General features: G+C 45.7%; 2 protein-coding genes across 2 annotated transcripts in view; both read left to right on the forward strand.

Annotated features, from left to right (window-relative positions):
• Positions 1-591: 591 nt before the first annotated feature.
• kpna2 (karyopherin alpha 2 (RAG cohort 1, importin alpha 1)) lies at positions 592-4,304 on the forward strand. Its single transcript, XM_069148537.1, has 11 exons — positions 592-616; positions 860-965; positions 1,103-1,243; positions 1,914-2,002; positions 2,115-2,383; positions 2,487-2,581; positions 2,754-3,017; positions 3,187-3,420; positions 3,530-3,712; positions 3,804-3,953; positions 4,053-4,304. The coding sequence occupies exons 2-11, from the start codon at positions 909-911 to the stop codon at positions 4,140-4,142; spliced, it is 1,572 nt and encodes a 523-aa protein (XP_069004638.1). The 5' UTR covers positions 592-616; positions 860-908; the 3' UTR covers positions 4,143-4,304.
• Positions 4,305-6,858: 2,554 nt separating this feature from the next.
• smurf2 (SMAD specific E3 ubiquitin protein ligase 2) overlaps positions 6,859-20,829 on the forward strand; it is a 47,387-nt gene continuing 33,416 nt past the window's right edge. Inside the window, exon 1 of the mRNA XM_069149453.1 lies at positions 6,859-6,954. Coding sequence (XP_069005554.1) covers positions 6,903-6,954 — 52 coding nt within the window. The 5' untranslated portion in view covers positions 6,859-6,902. The remainder of the gene's footprint in view (positions 6,955-20,829) is intronic.

Raw genomic sequence — 20,829 nt, forward strand, 5'->3', positions numbered from 1 at the left:
TTGGGAACTGTGTTTGATTATAACCGACCACCACTGTGAATAATAGACTGAAGGAATATGAATTGGTAGAAGTTTTGATAAACAAATAATTTACACACGAAAATGCCATAAAAAAACCCCACTCAATACAGTCTCTTTAGTTTTGTAATGATGTCTTCCTTAAAATTGAAGAGTAAACTAGATTATTTTTTTTTAATTAAAAAAAAAAAAAAACGATTGTTTTAAATTAAATATAATGATCATTTGTTTGAAACGTGGATGTAGTTTATTATTTTTTTCTTTTCGTAAATGATTTCCCTGTTTGACTACCATAAGACGAGGACCACAAAATGCACAGATCTGCGAACGAAGTCCGCTCATCTCGATCCGCATTAGAAAACACAGAGAGACGGCGCAAAACTGACCCGGGATCAGTACTGCTCAATCTCGAAGTCTCGCGATATTTCAGGCGGCGTGACGATATTTCCGGTGCGCCCGGTGATTTGTTTTTGAACAGCCCAATGAGCGGCGGCGCCGGGATGCTTTCGCTCGAACAGCCCAATCAGAGGCCTCCGCTGCAGGAGTTTAAAGGTCTGTGCGGCACTTTTGCAAGCCACAAACTCTGCTCGAGAACAAGGTAAGCGCGTGTCAACAGATTCTTTTGCGATTTCGTTTTAAAAGTGTCGCTTTCTATTGTTTTTTTTTTTTGGAAAGCTACAAGTTTCTCAGGTTTTCTTCAAAGTTGACTAGAAGATGTCAGGGTTGTTGTTGTTGTTTTTTTTAGCTTCACATGATTATCATTCGTCTTCTAACGCAGCCATGAGGCGGCTGAAACCATATAGCCTAACTTTTAAAAAACGTTTTGTTTTTGTTTGTGCAGAAATACCAGGTGACTTTTACTGCTGCTGAGCCTTCCTGTCACTCCAAACATGTCCGAGAACGTCGCACGTCTGACTCAGTTCAAGAACAAAGGCAAAGATGTCGGCGTGAGTTTTATCCACACACTGTATGAAAACGGGTTTTATTTATTTATTTTTGTTTGTCTGTCAGATCACGTGTGCACCTGGTAGCCCTTAAACGCCGAGGAGTAGTTTGCGTGAACCCGGTTTGTTTGGTTTCGCAGGAGCTCCGACGCAGGAGGGTGGAGGTGAACGTCGAGCTTCGCAAGGCCAAGAAAGATGACCAGATGTTCAAAAGGAGAAATGTGGCTGCGCTGCCAGAAGACGCCACTTCTCCTCTTCAAGAAAGAACCCAAAACTGTCAGGTAAGCCTTTTAAAGCTGATATTGGCTTTTTTGATATATGGGTTAAAAAAAAAAAGAAGTATGTCGGTGGATACGGAAACTTTTTGCAGACGCAATGAGCTGGGGGTTTATTAGAAATGGTTATCTATCCATCTTGAAGTTTCCTGTTTCAGTGTGCACAATAAACTGCAAGTCATGCTGCCTCCATCACATCTCTTTGTCAGAGGTGTCAAAAGTGCTTGATAACTAAATTTGAGGGATCATTGCAAAGTGAATCGATTATTGGTTAATATATCATATTTTATATCGTCATATGTCTTTCTTTCTTTTTTTTTTTTACTCCCTAGTATTGCTATCGGCCTCAAAAATCCACCATCTGTTAGGTTCTCGTGATGAGTACCGTGCTATATTGTTGAACATTTGAATGTTATCCAGAAGTTGAACACGCAATCCTTTATTGGATATATATATATATTACAAACACTGCATTGGTTGAGACTTGTAAAAAAAAAGGGGTTTATTCAGCCTGATGCTGTTATTGAATTGAAATGCTTTTGAATAGAGATAATACAAACCCCACACAGCCCAAATTTCAACCTTTTACAATGGCCAACAGGTGTTCAATACCCCAAACCCATTGTCCACTTCCTGTTTCCTTTAATTCGCCTGCTCATCCTGTGACTATCTGCAGACTTTCAGGCAGTGGACAGTTGACGAGATCGTTGGCGGAGTGAACAGTGATAACGCTGAGTCCCAGCTCCAGGCTACACAGGCTGCACGGTAATAACCAGTCATTTAAAGAACCGTGTACATTGAGATTTACTGCACAATTGGAAAAAAACACGACTTCCTACCACCAATAATAACTTTTGCCTTCTTGTCCTGAATGCAGGAAACTGCTGTCTCGTGACAAGCACCCTCCCATCAACCAGATGATCAGCGGCGGTCTGATCCCCAAGTTTGTCTCCTTCCTGGGACTGACTGACTGTCCTCCGATCCAGTTCGAGGCGTCTTGGGCTCTGACCAACATTGCGTCCGGGACGACGGATCAGACGGCGGCTGTTGTGGAGGGCGGTGCCATTCCTGCCTTCGTCAGCCTGGTCACATCCCCCCACCAGCACATCAGCGAGCAAGCTGTCTGGGCCCTCGGAAATATTGCTGGTAATTGACAGAATATATCTAGATTTATATTAAGTACAGTTCTGACTGTTGCGATGGTCCCATTTTTACTCACGATGGATTTTTTTTCTTTTTTTCTTTTTAGGTGATGGATCAGCTCTTCGAGACAAAGTCATTAAGCATGGAGCTGTGGCATCTGTGCTCAGTCTGCTGGCAGTCCCAGACCTCACTGTATTTAGTGTAAGTCTTTCTTATTGTGTGTGTGTGTGTGTGTGTGTGTGGTTTTTCCTTGAAGTCGTCCCGATTCATCCAGTGACTCATTCCCCTTATTGGCCGCTAGGTGGCGTCTTAACTCAACTAAATGTGACCACGTCAAACTGGTACCTTCTCTCACATTTTGATTTCTTTGCAGGCCGGGTACCTGAGAAATGTGACGTGGACGCTGTCGAACCTCTGCCGCAACAAGAACCCGTCCCCCCCCATGAGTGCGATCCAACAGATCTTGCCCGCTCTCATCCGTCTGCTGCACCACGATGACCTGGAGGTGTTGGCGGACGCGTGTTGGGCCGTTTCATACCTGACGGATGGGGCCAACGACCGCATCGAGGTGGTGGTCCAAATGGGTGTTGTTCCTCGCATGGTGAACCTGCTTGGCTTTGAAGCGCTGCCAGTGGTTGTAAGTCTCATTTGTGTGTGTGTGTGTTTTTTGTTTTTTTTCTATTGGTGCTTCCACTGTGTACATCAGACGGTGATGGTCACCCTGAGCTGCAGCTCATATGGTTCTCCCAGGTTGTAAAAAAAAAAAATACCCCCCCCCCCCCCCCCCTCCTCACCTTTTCCTTCAGACTCCTGCGCTGCGTGCCATCGGCAACATTGTGACTGGCACAGACGAGCAGACTCAGGCGGTGCTGGATGCCGGGGCCCTGACCAAGTTCCCCCAACTGTTGCGCCACAAAAAAGCCACCATCCAGAAGGAGGCAGCCTGGACTCTGTCCAACATCACGGCCGGGAAGGACGCTCAAATCCAGGAGGTCATCAACGCAGGCCTCATTCCATATTTAGTTGATGTGCTTGTGCAGGTATGTTGTATTTCATTATACGGTGGTCAAACAGATGCCCACATTATCTCGAACTTTTCAGGTCAATGTCTTTGTGACTTATTTTTGTATCCTTCTCTTTGCTCTGCAGGGTGACTACAAAACTCAGAAAGAGGCAGTGTGGGCAGTTACGAACTTCACCAGCGGGGGCACTGTTCAGCAGGTGATTTACCTGGTGCAAGCCAATGTGCTTGAGCCTCTTCTGAGCCTGCTCTCCTCTAAGGACGGCAAAATTGTCCTCGTCATCCTGGACGCAATTACCAACATCTTCTTGGTGAGTTCATTGTCTTTCCAAAATACAAAAGATGTGATGAAGTGTGTGGTGCCCGTGACGAACATGTGCCGATGCGCGTTTTGTTTGTCAGGCTGGAGATAAGATCGGGGAGTCGGACAAGCTGAGTCTCATGATAGAAGAGTACGGCGGACTGGACAAGATCGAGGCGCTGCAGTCTCATGAGAATGAGATGATCTACAAAGCTGCTCTCAACCTGATAGAGAACTACTTTTCTGAGGAGGTAGGTGTAAGGTTAAACATGTTTGAACTGATTTCATAAACATGAACTTTTCTCCTCCCAGGTGTGTTCTTACTGTTTGTCTGTTTTTGGTTGTTAAAGGAGGGGGTGGTGGAGTCTGTGGCCCCAGAAGTGACCGATGATGGTTACGCCTTCCAGATGAGCGAAACCCAGAACTCTTTCAATTTCTAAATGACTTTCTGATACCTCTACTCTGAGCTTTACTGTACCCTCATCGCTACCGTTTGTCCTCTATTCATGTAACTGTGGAGTTTTTTTTTTTTTTATGTGTTGTACATACTGTTTTAACAAGACAGATAAAAACAAATTTGTAAATAAAGTTATTGGAATATGTGTGGAGTTTTAGTTTATCGACATCAAGTATGTTGTGTTTATATCAGCGGTGGAAGATGTAGTCAGATCCTTAAGTAAAAGTACTAATACAACAGTTTGTGTTGGCAGCACAAAGTTAAAGTTTTAAAGTAAACGTGCTGGTTTGGTCTTTTCTGACTGTTATATTATTAAAGCTGACAACATTAGATTATTAATAGTGCAGCATCAGTGTGTCATCAGCATCTTACTGTTGTAACTGCGTCAAGTGGGGCTGGTTTGAATCACTTTATATCTAGAGACGGCAAATAAATCTGAGGGTTTGTCAGATGATTACCGAGAGGAGAAAGTAGAAAAAAAAAAAAAAAGTTCTGATGCACATTCAGTTTTCTCTAATTTTTAGTTTCTACTGTGATATTGGATCCTTTGAAGATTTATTGAAATGGAGCCGTGCTAGAAGTTTAGAGAGAAAAAAAAAATCCCTGTCTGGTGGAGCTGTTGACAACTCGGACATCTGAAATGCGACATCAGTACACACTGATTTTTGTAATATGTCAGAAGGCGGGTTGAAAACTAGTGTTTTAATCTTCTTGTATTATCCATTGTGTTAAATCTTCAACTGAAAACTCAAACAAATGTAGTGGAGTACAAAGTAAAATATTTCCCTCTGCTGTGTAGTTAAATGGAAGCATAAAGTATAATCAAATGGAAATACTCAAGCAAAGTAAAAGTACTTAAATGTATTTGCTGTAAGTGTAATACTTGATTACGGTGGCAGTTTGTTTTACTGCAACACCAAACTCCATTTAAAATCAGGGGAATTTAAAGACGCAATTAAAGTAATAGTGCAACTACTTACTGAACATACAGAAAATCTGGAAAAAGAAAATGTATGGTGATGCACATTTTCCATCTCTTACGTAAACAGCTGGTGGTGCTAATTCTCCACTTAAGTGCCATTAAACCATCATGGCAGAAGAGGGCACAAAAAGATGAGGTATGAGCATCAGTCAAACCTCAAACTGTGGAAAACGGATGGAAAATGTGTTGTGCAAATATTTCCTTTAATTTTATTTCATATACAACATGCACTTTCTTAAAATGTTGCTTATTTGCACTATATTGATCTTAGATTGTTAGTCTGTTAAGCACTTGTGTTAGAATTTATTCCCCACACACTTTATAGTGGATACTCCATTTTTTTTAAAATTCTTAAATTGTTTAGTCTTTTTGAGCAATCTGTGGCACAAGAATCTTATCTTATTTTATGAATTTAAAAATTCCAGTGTCCACTTTGGTCCACACAGATCTGATATATTGTCTGCCACATTATTGGTCTCCAGTCAGTACTTGCAAAGTCTGTTTCCAGAGCACTACATCGTATTTTTTCTTTTATCTATACGACTTTTCCCGCTCAAGCCAAGCATAAAAACTTTTTTGCAATATTTCAAGCTTTTTTCCAGATTTTGAAGTTTTCCACTCCAGCTTTTTATGTGGTTCAGTCACAAGACGTTAACTAAGGGTTTCCGTCTCCTGAAAACGCTGGAGAGCTTTTAATTTGAAGCAAATACAGAAAGTGTAAAGTTTGTTTCACACTTTTAACAGGGCAAATGTACCCGATCAAAACGAGGCTTTACGTTGACTCCGTCAATAAATCCAAAACACCTTAAATGTGAATACGACAACTTTGACCATTCCATTTGTTTTTATTGGATCAATTAGCTTTAAAGATTATTGGATCTTCAAGCACTTAAAAAAAAAAAAAAAGTAAATGAATTTCAACCTGATCAAGAGAATTGTGAACAATTTATTTCCTCGGTTAAAGAAAACAAGCTGTAATGTAGTCAAAAGGTGTGTGTGTGGGGTGGGGATTGGGGGGGGGGGGGGGGGGGGGGGGTGGCTGAGGGCTCCATAAGATTCTAGCTGCGCCCCTGCTCGGTCATAAATTGGACTAAACGCGAGCAGAAGCCGGTCCTGCTCGTCACCAGCACTCACTGGGACACCGAGTGTGAGTCACAGCTATGTGCCACATGTTGGGAGAAATGTTTTCACTCCCCCAAAGAGGGTAGTCGTCACTGGTGAGCAGCCCAGCGGCGGCAGGAGCGGCAGCAGCAGCAGCCTCCTGAAGAAGTAGGATCTCCCCCGGAGGAACTCCGCAGTTCAACTCTCGACGAGCAGAGAGGAGGACTCAGTCCGAAGATGTGAGGAGAAACACCGCAGCCCGTTTTACACGCTTTCAATAGGGCCGAAGTCATTTCTAGTAAATGCAAATTATTATTTTTTATTTTTTTATTTTTTTTGCAGCAGCGCTACACTCACGATTTTCTTTTTCTTTTTTTTCATTTTTTTTGGTCCTTTTTTCTTCTTTTTTTTTTTTTTGTCTCCGTATTTGTGAGCTTACGGCGGTTCAAGTCCACATCCGGGCCACAATGCTTTGACTCCATTATTGTCTCAAACTGGCGGAGAGGTTGATAAACCTGCTTGGTTATTTTTTTTTTTTTTTTTTTTTTTTCCATTTAACGACACCTTTTTTTTTTTTTTTTTTTTTTTTTTTTAATTTAATTTTTATTATTATTTTTTTTTTAATCCATTAATCCGTGCAGTGAAGGCTGGGATCGAGAGATGTCGAACCAGGGAGTTCGGCGGAATGGACCCGTGAAGCTGCGATTAACAGGTAGCTGGCAAACGCTTTTTTATTTATTTTATTTTTTATTAATTTTTTTTAAATCCTTAATATTCACACACACACACACTAGCTCGGACGGGCTCCGTGTATTTGCTGGACGGGAACAAGTTCCCATACGGGCCGATGGAGTTGGTTTAACACCGGGTTGTTGTTTTTTACTAAACAGATGCAATGCATTGTGAATATTAGCTGTGTTTTTTATTTATTTTTTATTATTATTATTATTATTTTTATATCAGTGTTTCCTAACCGGTGGAAGATGATTTTTTTGGGGGATATAATTGTTCCAGGAAGTAGTCGGAGCCTTTTTAATTGTCGCCACCAGTCATAAACACGGGGGACAGGAGGGGAGCAGCGGCCACACGGCGCGCTGCCCTCCGCGGTCTGTAACATGATCGATGACACCTCCGACTGACCCGCAGAGATAAAATATTTACGGGAGTGTTTTTAAACTGTTTCTTCGCTTTGACGGACGGGTTCACTTTAAAAGTTGGCTAGCTCCGGCGTTAGCCTAGCCGGGTCGGCTGCCAGCTAGCCGTGGACGGGAGAACAAGTCTGGGACGAGATGAAGATGAGGAGGAGGAGGATGAGGAGGAGGTGACATGCAGCAGCTCCACAGGTCACACCGGTCTGCAACGGAGAGCACTGTCCCATAAACTGCCTGACCGACAGACAGCTGTTCCCCCTTTTTTGTTTTTGTTTGTTATTGTCGTTGCAGCAGGTCACCGTGAAGTTGTGCAGCACTACTCCTCCTCCTCCTCTCTCCTTCTCCTCCTCCTCCTCTCTCCTTCTCCTCCTCTCTCCTTCTCCACTTCTCCTCCTCCTCTCTCCTTCTCCTCCTCTTCCTCTTCTTTCTCCTTCTCCTCCTCCTCCTCCTCTTCCTCTTCTTCCTCCTCCTCCTCTCTCCTTCTCCACTTCTCCTTCTCCTCTCTCCTCCTCCTCCTCCTCTCTCCTCCTCCTCCTCTCTCCTTCTCCACTTCTCCTCCTCCTCTCTCCTCCTCCTCTTCTCTCCTTCTCCTCCTCCTCTCTCCTTCTCCACTTCTCCTCCTCCTCTTCTCTCCTTCTCCTCCTCCTCTCTCCTTCTCCACTTCTCCTCCACTGGATCTTGTAGAGTTTGTTTGTTGTAAGTAACACGCAGGTCGGGTTGTGGACGTGTCCCGTGAGGTTTTTTTAGATGAAGCTGGTTTTTGACTGAAGGGGGGGTCGACCAGCTGGATGTCCGACCTCAGTCCGGTTCAAAGGGGCCCAAAGTGAAGCGTTGAAGCCGGTGAAGACAAACGAGCAGGTTCAAGACGGTCGATGATCGGCAAGCTGTCAGCAGCATCTCCCAAGTGTTTACTGCACAAGGAGACGGGTACCGAGTGTCCACTGATGACGCCGCATTAAATGTCCCACCTGTCGGTCCCACCCGCTTACTGTCGCTGTCTTTCAGAGATGTGTCACTACGAATCTTTGTTTTTTTGTTTTTTTTGTACAAGCACAATTTTCCCCGTTGAAAGCCGGAGGAGTCTGCTGGTCGTGAGTTAAGTGTGTCCCTGCAGTTTGAGATGGACCGCAGTGGTCTCCGGGAGGAATGCTGAGCATGCGAGTCCGCTGGGGGGGACACCAAAAAAAAAAAAAACACCCCCGTCTAGCGCATGACCCCGCAGACCACCTCGCTCCTCTTGATGCTGAGCGACACTCTCTAAAACCCCCCCGAGACTCAACATTATCCCTCTGAAAGAACATCCAGCTCTCCATAAAATTTGGATTTCCTCGCATGTCTGTTTATCTTCCAGTGTACTCGCTTGTTTTTTTTCCCTCCAATACCACCAGCAATCGCTCCTCACGGAAACTTTCTCTCACGATTATGTAATGTTGTGCCGTGTGATCCACGCGGTCAGCCCCCCCCCCCCCCTCCCCGTCTCGTAAGCTGGGCTCGTTGCTTTTCCGCTGTTTCTCCGACACGCTGTCATTATGTCTTTTCTTTGGTTAGCCCTGCACAGCTGTGTGTACTAGTCTGATTAGGTTGCCGTACGGGGAGTAACGGGGCCCGGGGGAGTAACGGGGCCCGGGGGAGTAACGGGGCCCGGGGATTGCGACATCGTCGCCGCGTGTTGTCGTCTGTCGTCAAGTCGATTTTTGACACGTAGCTGCCGATTGACTTTCTTCCCAGGCAGGTTATGAATGACGAGTCGCTGCATGTAAACAGACCCGTGGCTATTTGTGTTGTAGGTGTCTGCCCTTTGCTGACAACCCCATCCACCCCTTCCACCCCCGCTCTCACCATTTGAACCAGATGTTGCAGATGTGTGCCAGGTATTAAACTGGAAAAGTATCGCAAGCAAGCTGCTAAACCCAACACTCGGGCGGGGGGGGGGGATTGCCCCTCGACTACCACGGGACCCGGTTTCCATTACACGCTACAGCTGATCTCTCCTCAAATTATGTCACACACACACACACACACACACACACACACACACACACACACACAAACGTGCGCTCATAGCGTAACACGTATGATCCACCGGGTCATAAATTATTCTAAGTCATTCAGGCTTCGTCTGATCTGTTTTACGTTCTGCCACGCACACGCAGCGCCGGGCACAATTTGGGCCACTTTCCATGCACGCAGAAATGTTGACGACACACAGTCGGAGAGCCTCTTCTAATATGATTAAGACTTTGCAGAAAAGAGCACGTACCCCCCACCACCCCCTCCACCACCCCCCCCCAGTCTGCCTTCAATGTGGAGTCGCGAGCCGTCTGGCATAGAAGTGAAACCAGACCCGTAAAACCGAAGAATCAGACGCAGTCAAAGATGCCCTTTGATGAACCGGGCTGTCCGGAGGGATGCGCCCCAGAATGATAAACAAACCGATGTGCGTTTTAGATCGTTCTGGACTGATTCGGACCCTTTTATCGCCGTCGGGAGTTTACATGTGACTTGTCAAGCATATGGTTTGCTCATCTGAATTCTTTGGCGCGGTGCAGACGAGCGAAGAGAGCTATCTCAGTGGGATTCCCTAGAATTCTCCATTCGCATTCCCACCTCTTCCTCTCTGAGTCACTCCTGTTCTTTCCGACTGTAAGCTTCTTCCCTCTCAGACCAGGTCCAAAGCATATTTCACTCCCACCCTCGCTGCCCGAGCTCCCTCTCTGATCCTCTCTGTCTGATGCACTCTGTTGCTACTTTGGAGTCTTTCTTTTCATCCTCGGGATTTGACGCTGCTGCGGCCGTTTTACAAATAGAAGTACCAGGACTTTTATTTTTGATGAAACGGTTTGCAAAATGTCCCTGCCTCTTTCCCCTTGTAAGATGACTGACAGTTGAATGGACACAGATGCTGCTTGAGAATAAAACAGACTTATTTTAAAGATGCCACAAAGGCCGCGGGGGGCATTCACACTGCCCCACTGTGTTGCTTTGAGCAAAAGGCTTGGGCCGCTCCTTTTTTTTTTTTAGAGCGAGTCCTCGCTTTTCAATGCAGCTCGGTCTGACTGTCGTCTACACATGGGGGTCTTTGGATGTTGGTTAATTGAAGAAACCCCCACAGCTGGGCACAGATGGGGCTGCGGAGGCACAGGACCTGATGATCAAGGACGTTTTCATGTGGTCTGAGCCGAGGCTATTCATGTGGTCTCAGTGAGAGCCATTCTTGCAGAGCGGCTGTATGGAAGTGATTTGGGTGTTCAGACAGGATACATTGTAAATACACAGTGATTAGCTGCATGTGGTGAACTACTGGCCCATCACAGGCATCCATTTTGAGCGCAAATTTCCACATTTTGCTTTGACTAGTTGTGAAAGAGAGCGAAATAATAGACCAGAAAAAAAAACAACACAAAAAAAACAACAACCAACAACTACAAGGGTGGGGGGAATGTAACGAGCAATTATGGCACGTCATTTGTAAACGTTTTCCTTCCCCCTGCTGAGAGCCTCCAATAATTTTAAATTGTTCCATCAATTAATTGACTGGCTGGAGTTGGCTTTCCTGTTGGTTCAGCTGCTCCTCAATGAGGACAAAGCCTTCTGCGGTTGCTCTGCCCTCAACCGCCGCCAGCAACGGCCCGGAGGAGACCAGATGTAGCAGGGCGAGAGAGAGTGGGCAGCTTCTTAAGAGAGGAAGCGCTCCCCAGACCCGAACACTTGTCCAAACGTCACCCCTGACAGGTGGGGAGCAGAACGGTCCAGAAATCCCCCTTTTGAGGTTCCCTCGGAATAATAAAGTGAAGACTTGCAGTCATATTACTCAGCAGGACTTGAGGCGTCTTGTGTTTTGCCGAGGTCGCTGGGCGGCTCGCAGCTTTATCCTGTGACTGTGCTATAACGGCGTGCCATGGGTTTGATTAGTGGGCTGCATGTGTGGTTTGGGGAGACTGGCGCTTCCTGCCGAGTAGAGCCTCAACACTTCATAATGGCCGCTTTGTTATATTAATGTAACGGAGAATATTTTCCTGCGTCAGGGACTGTCCCCGTTTCACTTGGAGTCTGAACAATCGAAAGAAAAATCGCCCGCCGTGTTCTCTATTTATGCTCGACTGTGCTACAGCAGTGATTCCGAATCGGGGCCACTCGTACCCCCGGGGGTTTACTCCTGCAGTCACCCACAGAAGACATGGGGAAATTGTAGCTCATGTATTGGCTCATGGACGAAAATATATGACGTCCAACACCCCGAAATACCGAATTCAGGCCAAAGATTTATGACGAGACGAAAGAGCTTTAGAAAGCGAGGAGAAGTTACAGCAGCGTGAGCTGGACCGTCTGAACTGGACTTGGTGTCGCCTGACACTCGCCAGTAGGCAGTATCCGACTTAATAAAGGAGAAACTGACTCCTCTGAATGACAAAACGTTAAAAAAAAAAAGATTCTGAACGATAAAACTCCTCTAGAAAACGGAGAAATAGACAAATTATTAAATTGCCTTAAGGTCCTGGCATAAATTTGCATAAGCCCCCCCCCGGGTGTCCCGGGGAAGCACCCATGGGCCGCTCCAAATTTTCGAGCCTCTTCTCTTCTTTTTAAAAGGGTTTCGCCGTTTCGCCACGACTACAAATGCAACTGTTGCAAGTAACTCGCCAACACTATCTTCATTCATGTCTTAAGATGCCATAAATTATGTCCAGCAACAAAAAAGGTTGAAAAGCCGGCAGGACAGCGACGGATCCAGAGGTCCGACGTAACGCCGTCTCGTCTGATTGCTTTGGTGTAAACCGGCAGGTTTCGGGACGTTGCAGACTGGCGAATAGTTGCAAGTTTCAAATCATCTTGGCGTAAATCTAGTTGTTCTGATCTTGCCTCACTTGATGTTATCAGTGTCATGGTGAAAATATCCAGGGTTTGACCAATGTCCAAATTTCCTATGAATAGGTCCAAACCGCATCATCCCGGCGTCTACTGTCTAAAGTGGGCTTAGCTGCCGTCACCAGAATATTTGCACCCCTGTTCTTTAATTTGCGTCGTCTCTTTTCACGTATCAGCTTCACTGATTGGGCAGCGACTCCTCCTCTGACCTATTTAATACAGATACACTCCCATTATATCATTCTGTTCCTCGGGTAATCATCCTTGCTCGAATATCATTCTCCATTTCTGTGTTTTATGGCGTCGAGCGAGAAGGTCTGTTTGGCCTTGGAGAAGTGCTAAACCTCCTGGGTGGTTTGGGAAAGACCTGCTTCAAAGGCCTGCTCTGTTAACCTGGCGGTGGTGGTTAATGGGTCAGAATTGGATTAGTGATGAGTGTGAGGGAGGGAAGCTCCGGTGAGGTTTAAACTGATTCTCGGCCGCGGGCCCTTCTCCTATCACTCCTGCCTGGCTGTTCTACATGCTGCACCTCCCACCACCCTAACACCCCCCCACCCCCCCCATTTCTTGTCCATTTCCCGAACTCGTGCTCCCTTTGAAGTTAGAAACTACTTGGGGGTATTTTTTTTTTTTTTCCTGTGAGAGACTGTTGCATGCATATCCAATGTCAGCGTAGGACCCCGTTAGACTTTCGATGCCCTCAGTTTTCTGCATACAGTTTACACTGGAGAAAGAGTATCAGACATTTTCAGTGTCTTATTTTATTGACAAGCTGCACTTGGTGGAAATGTGGTCTTATCATGAGAATTAGGCCAACCGATTTATGAGTTTTATACAGCCGCATCATTTTTTTTCTCGCCCTTTAATTTCTGCCAATTCTCCCAAATTTTACTGCAAAAAAACCCCACATAAAACTCCAAAAGTTTGATCTTTTTAGAAAAGCTACAGCGAACTAAAACATTTTTAATCACAAAAAAACTCCAATGAAATCCCAGAGGGACTGATTAACTCTGTCACAGCCTCTTTCGGTTTTGCCTCGGCAACAGAGAAAAGTTGGGTTGTCCGCCATCACGGCCGCACTGAGCTCGCGTTTGCTTTGCCGGTGCTACAGAGCTCTTTTGTCCTTCCACTCGTCTACCTCTCTGGAAAGCTACGGTCTTGAGGTCGGGGAGCAGTCTGCGAGGAACGGCCTCTCCTGTCACCGTCCCCTTTTGATCTTTGAGCGAAGCCGCGGCATTAAGCTTGTTTCCGCCTCGGTTTGTTTGGAGGGATGTCTGTGATTACTGTTGTCTTACAGCAGTGTGCGCAGGTGAGCTCACTCGGCGAGTTTGCGCAAAGTCTCATTAGCCCCGATAAACATTCACACACGCGAGGATCGTTTGACTTTCCCTGGAAACGGCGGTGGAGGCGAGGGGTGGCCCGAGCGGTCCTGCCCAGCTGTCTGACGGTGGAGGAGGGTAACCTGAGGTTAATTCTGCAACGCGCTGGCTCTGCTTTAGACCTGGATGGACACGGGTTGATACGATTAACTCTGACCAACATCAAGCAGATGGGGGTTTCTCAAGTCTCCACTGTTACCGGCTGGTGTGTGTGTGTGGGGGGGGGGGGCAAAAGCCGCAAGACGCCAACAGCTGACTGGAGACGTCTGTCCGTGCCTCGGCCTGACGTTTGAGCCCCTTCAGTCCTCCGAGGAGACGGGATCAGAAGCGAGATGTTTATATTCACACCAGATCACATTTCAAATGCCATCTCTGCTCAAGTTGAACAAATACACCACAGGATTCCTGGGGAGGAAAAAAAAAAAAAAAAGAGTCAGACAGCATATGCACAGAGAAGCAAATATAATATTTCAACAATGTTGTTTTTCTCTCTAACACCCTCGCCTCAGATTCCTAAATATGTACGGAGTTGCTCGCTATCCGTTTCCTGCTCTCGATGGCTGCGCTCCAGTTGCCTGGTAGTTTACCTGAGGTGGACTTCACGTGGCATTCAGCCATGTTTAGTAAGTGACTGCAGGGAATAGAAACTCAGTTCAAAGGGAGCTTTCGGTTCAGTGCGTCATCAGTTCTGCAGAAGATGACGAGCAAGATTACCCATCAGTCATGTCCAGACTCATCCATTCAAGCATTGGATTTTATTTTTTATTTATTTATTTTTTTTTTAAAGTATATATTCAGTATTTAATTTCAGCAGTGTAACATTTCTACAGTAGCAGCCACAGGTAGTTGAGGACTGGAGTTTACGTTACCAAGGTAGCACAATGGAGAAGTGATGTCTTCTTCCAGGGAAGTTCCCTTAACCACAATTCCCCTGCAGGCTGTTCTGTTTATGTGCTCTGATGATGATGATGATGATGATGATGATGTGTTGGATGGGGGTCTTGGTTTGCTTTACAGGAAGTCAATTGTGAAACTAACCTTCAAATGCAACCAAAACTGGGAGTGCCTGATGACTCAACTCTCAGGCAGATGGTGCAGATACTGTAGTCAGTCATGTTCAGAGATGCTGCCTAATATTTACTCTTGCAGCCATTATTATTATCATTATTATTATTATTATAGGCAAAGCCCTTGATGCACAAATTTACTGTCCAGAGTTTAAGATTTAAAAGTCTTGTAGAGATGTTGCCTTTTTGTGAGCCAGATGTTTTGTCCCCCTCGGTTTCCTGCTAGCGTCATTAAACAGGCTGGAAGATGGTCGCCTGTTGCATTTCCCACAGATTTACAGCACATCCTTTTTACCGTCACATTTCACAGGTTTGACAGCATTTATTTCACCGCATGGCAGAAGTCTGAAGCTACAGTATGACGCCGCTTAACAGCTCAGGCACTGACAAATGATTTACTCAAAGCTGGGCTAAATTTGGGTCAGACATGATGACACACGTCTCGTAGACACGCGTCAGCCACTTTAAACATGACTTGCAGCGCATTATAAAAGCTGTTAATGGCATGCACCTGCACACAGCGGCATTCGGTCATGCCTTTTGATCGGGGGACCACCATCGCATCTCCGTGAGTCATCGGGGCCAGTTAATGTCGACAGTTACTATTAACGAAAGGCTCACCTCACAGGAAGAGGAAGGGCATTGCCGGATTGCTGCGCGGCGCTTTCATGTATGACTACGACACGATTATTGTCCTGATTCCTAAAAGCAGCTAAGGGTCCTCTCAGTCCAACACATTTATTGGCAAGGTGGACGGTAGGAAAGGGAAAATATGGCTGGGTGGTAATGATGTAACACTGCTCCCAGATGCGATTGTGAAATCTTTCTTAGAAACTAAAACTCCCCAGGATATTTGGGGAAGGTGGTGGGTGGGGGGAGGAGGAGGGAGGGGGGGGTTCAAAGTGGTGAAGCAAAGGAGCAGTATTTCTGGCACAGAGGTGTGGTGGTCCTCACCCTCGGTTGGTACCATCCGCCCTCTCCGCTGCAGCTTGATCCAGGCCTCTACTCTCCTCCATTACATCAGAGCAGGCGAAGGAGCCAAGAAGCTCGGAGAGCCACGCAGCCACTCAAAACAGCTCGGGTCCCGGCCAACTGTGGTGCAAGCTCACAGAGGCCCGAGCTGCGCCGCTGCTCCGCTCACTGTTTTGACTTCTCACTTAGCGGTGATGGTACGGTGGAAGACTTTACTCGCCTGGCTGACTCTCCGCTCGGCACGTTGTATCGCAAAGAGTGGAAAGAGAGAGTGATGTACTATGCAGGGGCAACAGGAATGCCACTAAAAATTGCCATTGTGGCATAGTTTCCCACTATTTTGGAGCTGAAAATAGGAGGGGTAGACTCTTCTATTATGCAATTACAGTGGACTGTATCACGGAGGGAAAAGGTGACGTGAGATGGATGAAATGTTCTCACACTTAAGAATGTTGCCAGCCTCTTTCCTCTCACGTGGGGATGTGTGTGGTGAGTTTCCCCGTGATGCAAATAGGTTTTTGCAAAAGAAGATAAGTGCTTTGCTTGTCTCAGTTAGTGGATTTGTTCCAGTTGGGCATCTTTGTATCTGCACCTCTTCTGGTTCAGTTAGCTCGGCGTCAGCGTTTCCCACAAGCTGCTAGTTTACTGTGGTTGTGACACTTCAGTCTAAAGGCTCTCCTTATTTAACGCGCAGAAATCATTTGGATAATTTATTTTTATTTTCGGGATTCATGGCTTCCCCAAATCCTCGAAGGGTTTTGTTTGGTCAGACCGGCACTACACTGATTATTCCGTCTGTCCCTTCGGTGTTTGATTGTCCGTCTGACTGTCGAGCATATGTCACAGTAGATATAGTCTGACTCGCCAGATGTAGATTGTGGGTATTAAGCCTGCCATTGGCCAACTATTTAAAAAAAAACAAAAAAACATTCTCCTCTTCTTCTGCTATCTGCGTCTGTCTTACTGGTTGAAAACATTTCTGTCGAGGATAGCAACTCACACGATGACGATGGCAAGTTTTGATGTCTATTTAGATCGTGCAGGACGACCTTCTTTAGCCTGGTGTCACCAGACCCAAAATTCACTGCGTCAATATCTGAGTCTGGCCTCCCTCCATAGTGGATCATTTCCAGTCGTTGCATCTGACTTGGCGTGGACCTTGGTTTAGTTTTAAAACTGTTGGAGCAGCCTTTTAACTAATCGAGCTTTACCACCATATGCGTCAAAATTGCCGCTACGTTTCGATAAAACGCTTGACTTCAGAGACATCGTAATTCATCGTAGACACCGGTCGCTGACTGGTCCGCCCATCGGAGTGGCTGAGCGAACGTTAACGCGAACAGCGTTTCCAGACTGTAATCACAGCAAAACAAATCTGAATCTCTGAGTGATAGTCTGACGAAGCCATGCTCGGCCTGCTTGGTTCTTTTGTGTCTTTTGCTGCGATTCAGCCATTTTTCTGCCGGGACTCGCTTCTCCACGTGCTAATGCACAACCACCGTCGCTGCTTCCTCGACTTAGCACCACTATAGATGATTGTGATTGGTTTAAAGTAATACAAACAAACCAGGTTGTTTTTTCCCTCTATAGCAGAATGATATATGGGTGCTGTCAGACCATTCTCCAGCGCTGGCACCCAGTGTCTGGGATACGTCCGGCCAGGCGAGGCTACGATACGTACAACCTCTTCTTGATGTAGGAGCATTAAATCTCAGCTCCCGAAATAAATCCAAAACAAAGCTTAACTTCCTGCCCAGTTATTTTTCTTGGCTGGTTGCCCAAACATTAACAATGTCTGATAATGACTGGGATTTAATGCTGCATCATTTTCTAACCACAACGTGTCGTCTATATTTTCACACCACCTGGCAGAGCAGGTCTCTGCTTCCTCCGAGTGTGTCGGTGTGTTTCACAAGATCTCTCATCACTTGTCCAGCAGGTGCTGAGTGTGATGAATAATGATCTATGGCTCCTCATAGTCACGGCCTTTCATACTTTAAATGAAAAGAGGCTATGGGGGATATATTCTGTCTTATGTCTTTTCTTTCCTGTAATTCCATCATTTCTTTACGCTTCTCGTCACGGTGATTTGGTGCAACAGATGTCCCCTGACAGTCCTTTTCTCTTGCAACATTAGTCCTGGGAATCCAAGTTCTTTGTGTTTGCTTTGTGGTCTTTAATGGACGTCACAGGAATTTTGAGTTTCTTTAGAACGTTTCACTGCTGGTTTCCTCTCCACTCCTCAATCGTTGACAACGGTGCTCTTTCCCCTCCTCACTCCAGGCACATGTGTGCATGCATGTCTTTAAATACCTAATTTCTGAAACTTTGAAAGCGGTGATCAAGGTTCCTTTCTGTTTCCCTCTCTGTGTTAAAGGATGCACTGAGGGATTTTGTTACTCTTTTTCCTTCCTAATTTTCTAAATCTTGGAAATTGCTGGTCTGTTTCGAGGTATTAGAGGTTTTTCCTGGCAGTTAACGGTTCCATGATCACTCCGCTACCAATGACTCTAATATCTGTCTCATGTGACCAGAAGAAGTCTTATGAGATTTGCATATTACATAAGTGGATTTGCTAAGATATTACAAACCTGCCAAAACTGAGATATTTCCCAGTGCCTACAAGTCAATTTGCCTTAACCACATTTCCACAGTTAGCCTGCACCCCATGAAGAGTTGGACGGGGTTCCTGAAATCCTACCCCGCTTCCTCACTCCATTCTGCCTGACTGCAGTTTAAGGGTTGAAGTTAAGTGGTGTAGCCAGGTCTGTAAAAAGTAACCCACTTTTGTTATGAACAAGGAAGCGCGGCATGCACTCGGTAAATGGGCGGTGTGGTTGCCTCTGTGGCAAACATACTGGACGACCCCGTGTAGCAGGGCCTTTTTTTAGAGTTTAATTATATTGTATCAGCCTTTTGAGAGATGATTAGGGTCTCGCTGCACCTCCCCTTGTTTATGTTACATTTCACATCCATCAGAATATGTAAGTAGATGTTAAATCAATCGGAGCTTTTGTCTTATTAATCATTTGTGGCTAGGTGACAATGTGGAATTGGCGCCATGGCACGGCTATTTCTCAGGGGATCATGAACTCCTTTTTTTTTTCCTTTTTTTTTTTTTTAGCAATTTTTGTATTAAAAGTCAACTAGAAGAATCCATGGATGTATTAAGGAGAACTGGATATGAGATTACAGGATGGAGCCTCATTCATTTGAACGAAAACTGAAAAAAGTTGCACAAATACAAAAAAAAAAATGTTTCCCAACCTTCTTCAATGAGGTACCTGGATTTTCCACGTGCAGCTGTGGGCCGTTAGAGGATGCGTATTGACAGAAAGCCGTGTGTAGTTGGACGAAATGGATCAAATTCTGATAATAGAGTTTTCTCGCAGTTTTTCATCGTTCAGAAAAATGTATTCACCAGCCACTTTTCTCACAGCCACTTGTTTTCCAGTGATTGTGTGCGTCTGCGTTATTGGCCAGTGTTGCATCATGTGATGAATGCAGAGGTTTTCGTAACGTGGTTTGGCCACTATGCCAAAATCATCGCACAGCCAAGTGCTGTTCTTGGAGGCCTGGAGAAAGCAGAGATTAAATTGTCGGATGGTTCCTGTCCTACAACTATCAGGGGAGAGTTTGAAGGGCTCTCTGTCACTGATTGGTTAAACACCCTACAATTTGTGTACTGCTCCATTGACAAAACGAGGAAGTACTCTATTATTCATATAACAGGTGGAAATGTCTGTCTGTCAAACATTCAGCAGATTGTCTAGTTTGGAGGCTGTGGCTTCTTCCTCTGCATGTTGCTTTTATATTAAAAAAAAAAATGGTTTTCATAGATTCGCGAAAAACAAATACAAACATGTCTTCTTTCCTTTTGTCTGGAAATTGCATTTCAAACTGTATTTAAAATGTTTTTTTTTTTTTTTTTTTTTTTTCCATCCTTCATTGCTTTATTCTTCGTGGCTCTTCAGATTTGATTGAAACACATGAGTGCACGAAAGGGATTTTTAGTTCTTGTTTTAGTTTCCCTGGCTGCATAGTTCCTGGAACCTTTTAGTCTAAATGGGCTGCTGGTCAGTGAGTCAGGTCACTTCTAGATGAACTTGAGGTTGCCTTGCATGGAAGCTCCAGCAGCCAGCTAATAACAGCCTATAACATTACCCAACAAGCTGCCACTGGAAACAGATAAGGAGACAGCTCGGAGATTAGCATATGGATGAGAACAGGTTGCCGAGTACAGTGATCAGGACTTGTCAGATAGTAGAAGTAAAACAAATCTTTATCATTCTCCCTCCTTTTAGATTTTAAGTCCCACAAAAAGGTTGGGGAGGATTGTTGGAGGTGGAGGAGGAAGCTCTTTGTTTATAGAAGAACAATGCGGCTCATGAGAGTGCAGGGTCCTGGGTCCGGCAGTCAAAACAGGGCAGACAGACAAAAAGGCCGACAAGCAGAGGGAAGGTTGGTGGCTGGAGGTGTGGGGACGAGGCGGGGGAGTGCCGTTCCCCGAAGATGTGCCGGGCTGTCTGGCAGGACCGGGTCAAAGCGCTGGACTGGAGGAACCAGGTGGACAGGAAGGGAGGTTCAGAACGCAGTCAACCTGAGCTGGCTGGCCCGAAGAGCTTTGTTTAGTTTCGCAGATTGTTATGGTTTCATGCAACCAGACGATCGACTGATACTCCTCCTCCTCCTCCTCCTCTTATTAGGCTGTGTTTCCAGACAGTTTTGACTTGGGACAGTGATGGGAATGGTGGAATATTACCAGGCGGCTGTCTCTGTTCCCACACCCCCATTTCCTCCACCTCATAGGCTCCAGTGTAATGGTTAACCACAGAGCAGCAGACTAGAGGCGGTGTGAAGCCTCTTTTCCCCACGGTGTTCTGCTCTTTCCCATGCTTCGTTGTGTCAGTCTGCATGACTGTGACGGTTAAAGTGGCTGTGAATGCGTTGCTCCGCGACAGGCAAAAGCAGACTCCCAGTTCCATCTCGTCTTGAGCAGTGATTGCTACCATGGCGACGCCCGCTCACACACACACACACACACACACACACAGACACACACACCCCGACCACCCTCCCTCCCCCAGACGTCACGTGACCACTCCCTCCCCAGGTGTTTGGCTTGCGTCTTCATTGATTTGCCTGCACAGTA

Source organism: Embiotoca jacksoni, unplaced genomic scaffold, assembly GCF_022577435.1.
Source record: "Embiotoca jacksoni isolate LCO1_2020_lvr unplaced genomic scaffold, fEmbJac1.0.p SCAF_15, whole genome shotgun sequence".
NCBI lineage: Eukaryota > Metazoa > Chordata > Actinopteri > Embiotocidae > Embiotoca > Embiotoca jacksoni.

Bases quoted from the DNA above. Each gene is read 5' to 3' on its own strand.
- kpna2 (XM_069148537.1), top strand. From the start codon at position 909: ATGTCCGAGAACGTCGCACGTCTGACTCAGTTCAAGAACAAAGGCAAA. The intron at 2,003-2,114 runs GTAATAACCAGT...TCCTGAATGCAG, and splicing joins CAGGCTACACAGGCTGCACG to GAAACTGCTGTCTCGTGACA. The intron at 3,713-3,803 runs GTGAGTTCATTG...TTTGTTTGTCAG, and splicing joins CAATTACCAACATCTTCTTG to GCTGGAGATAAGATCGGGGA.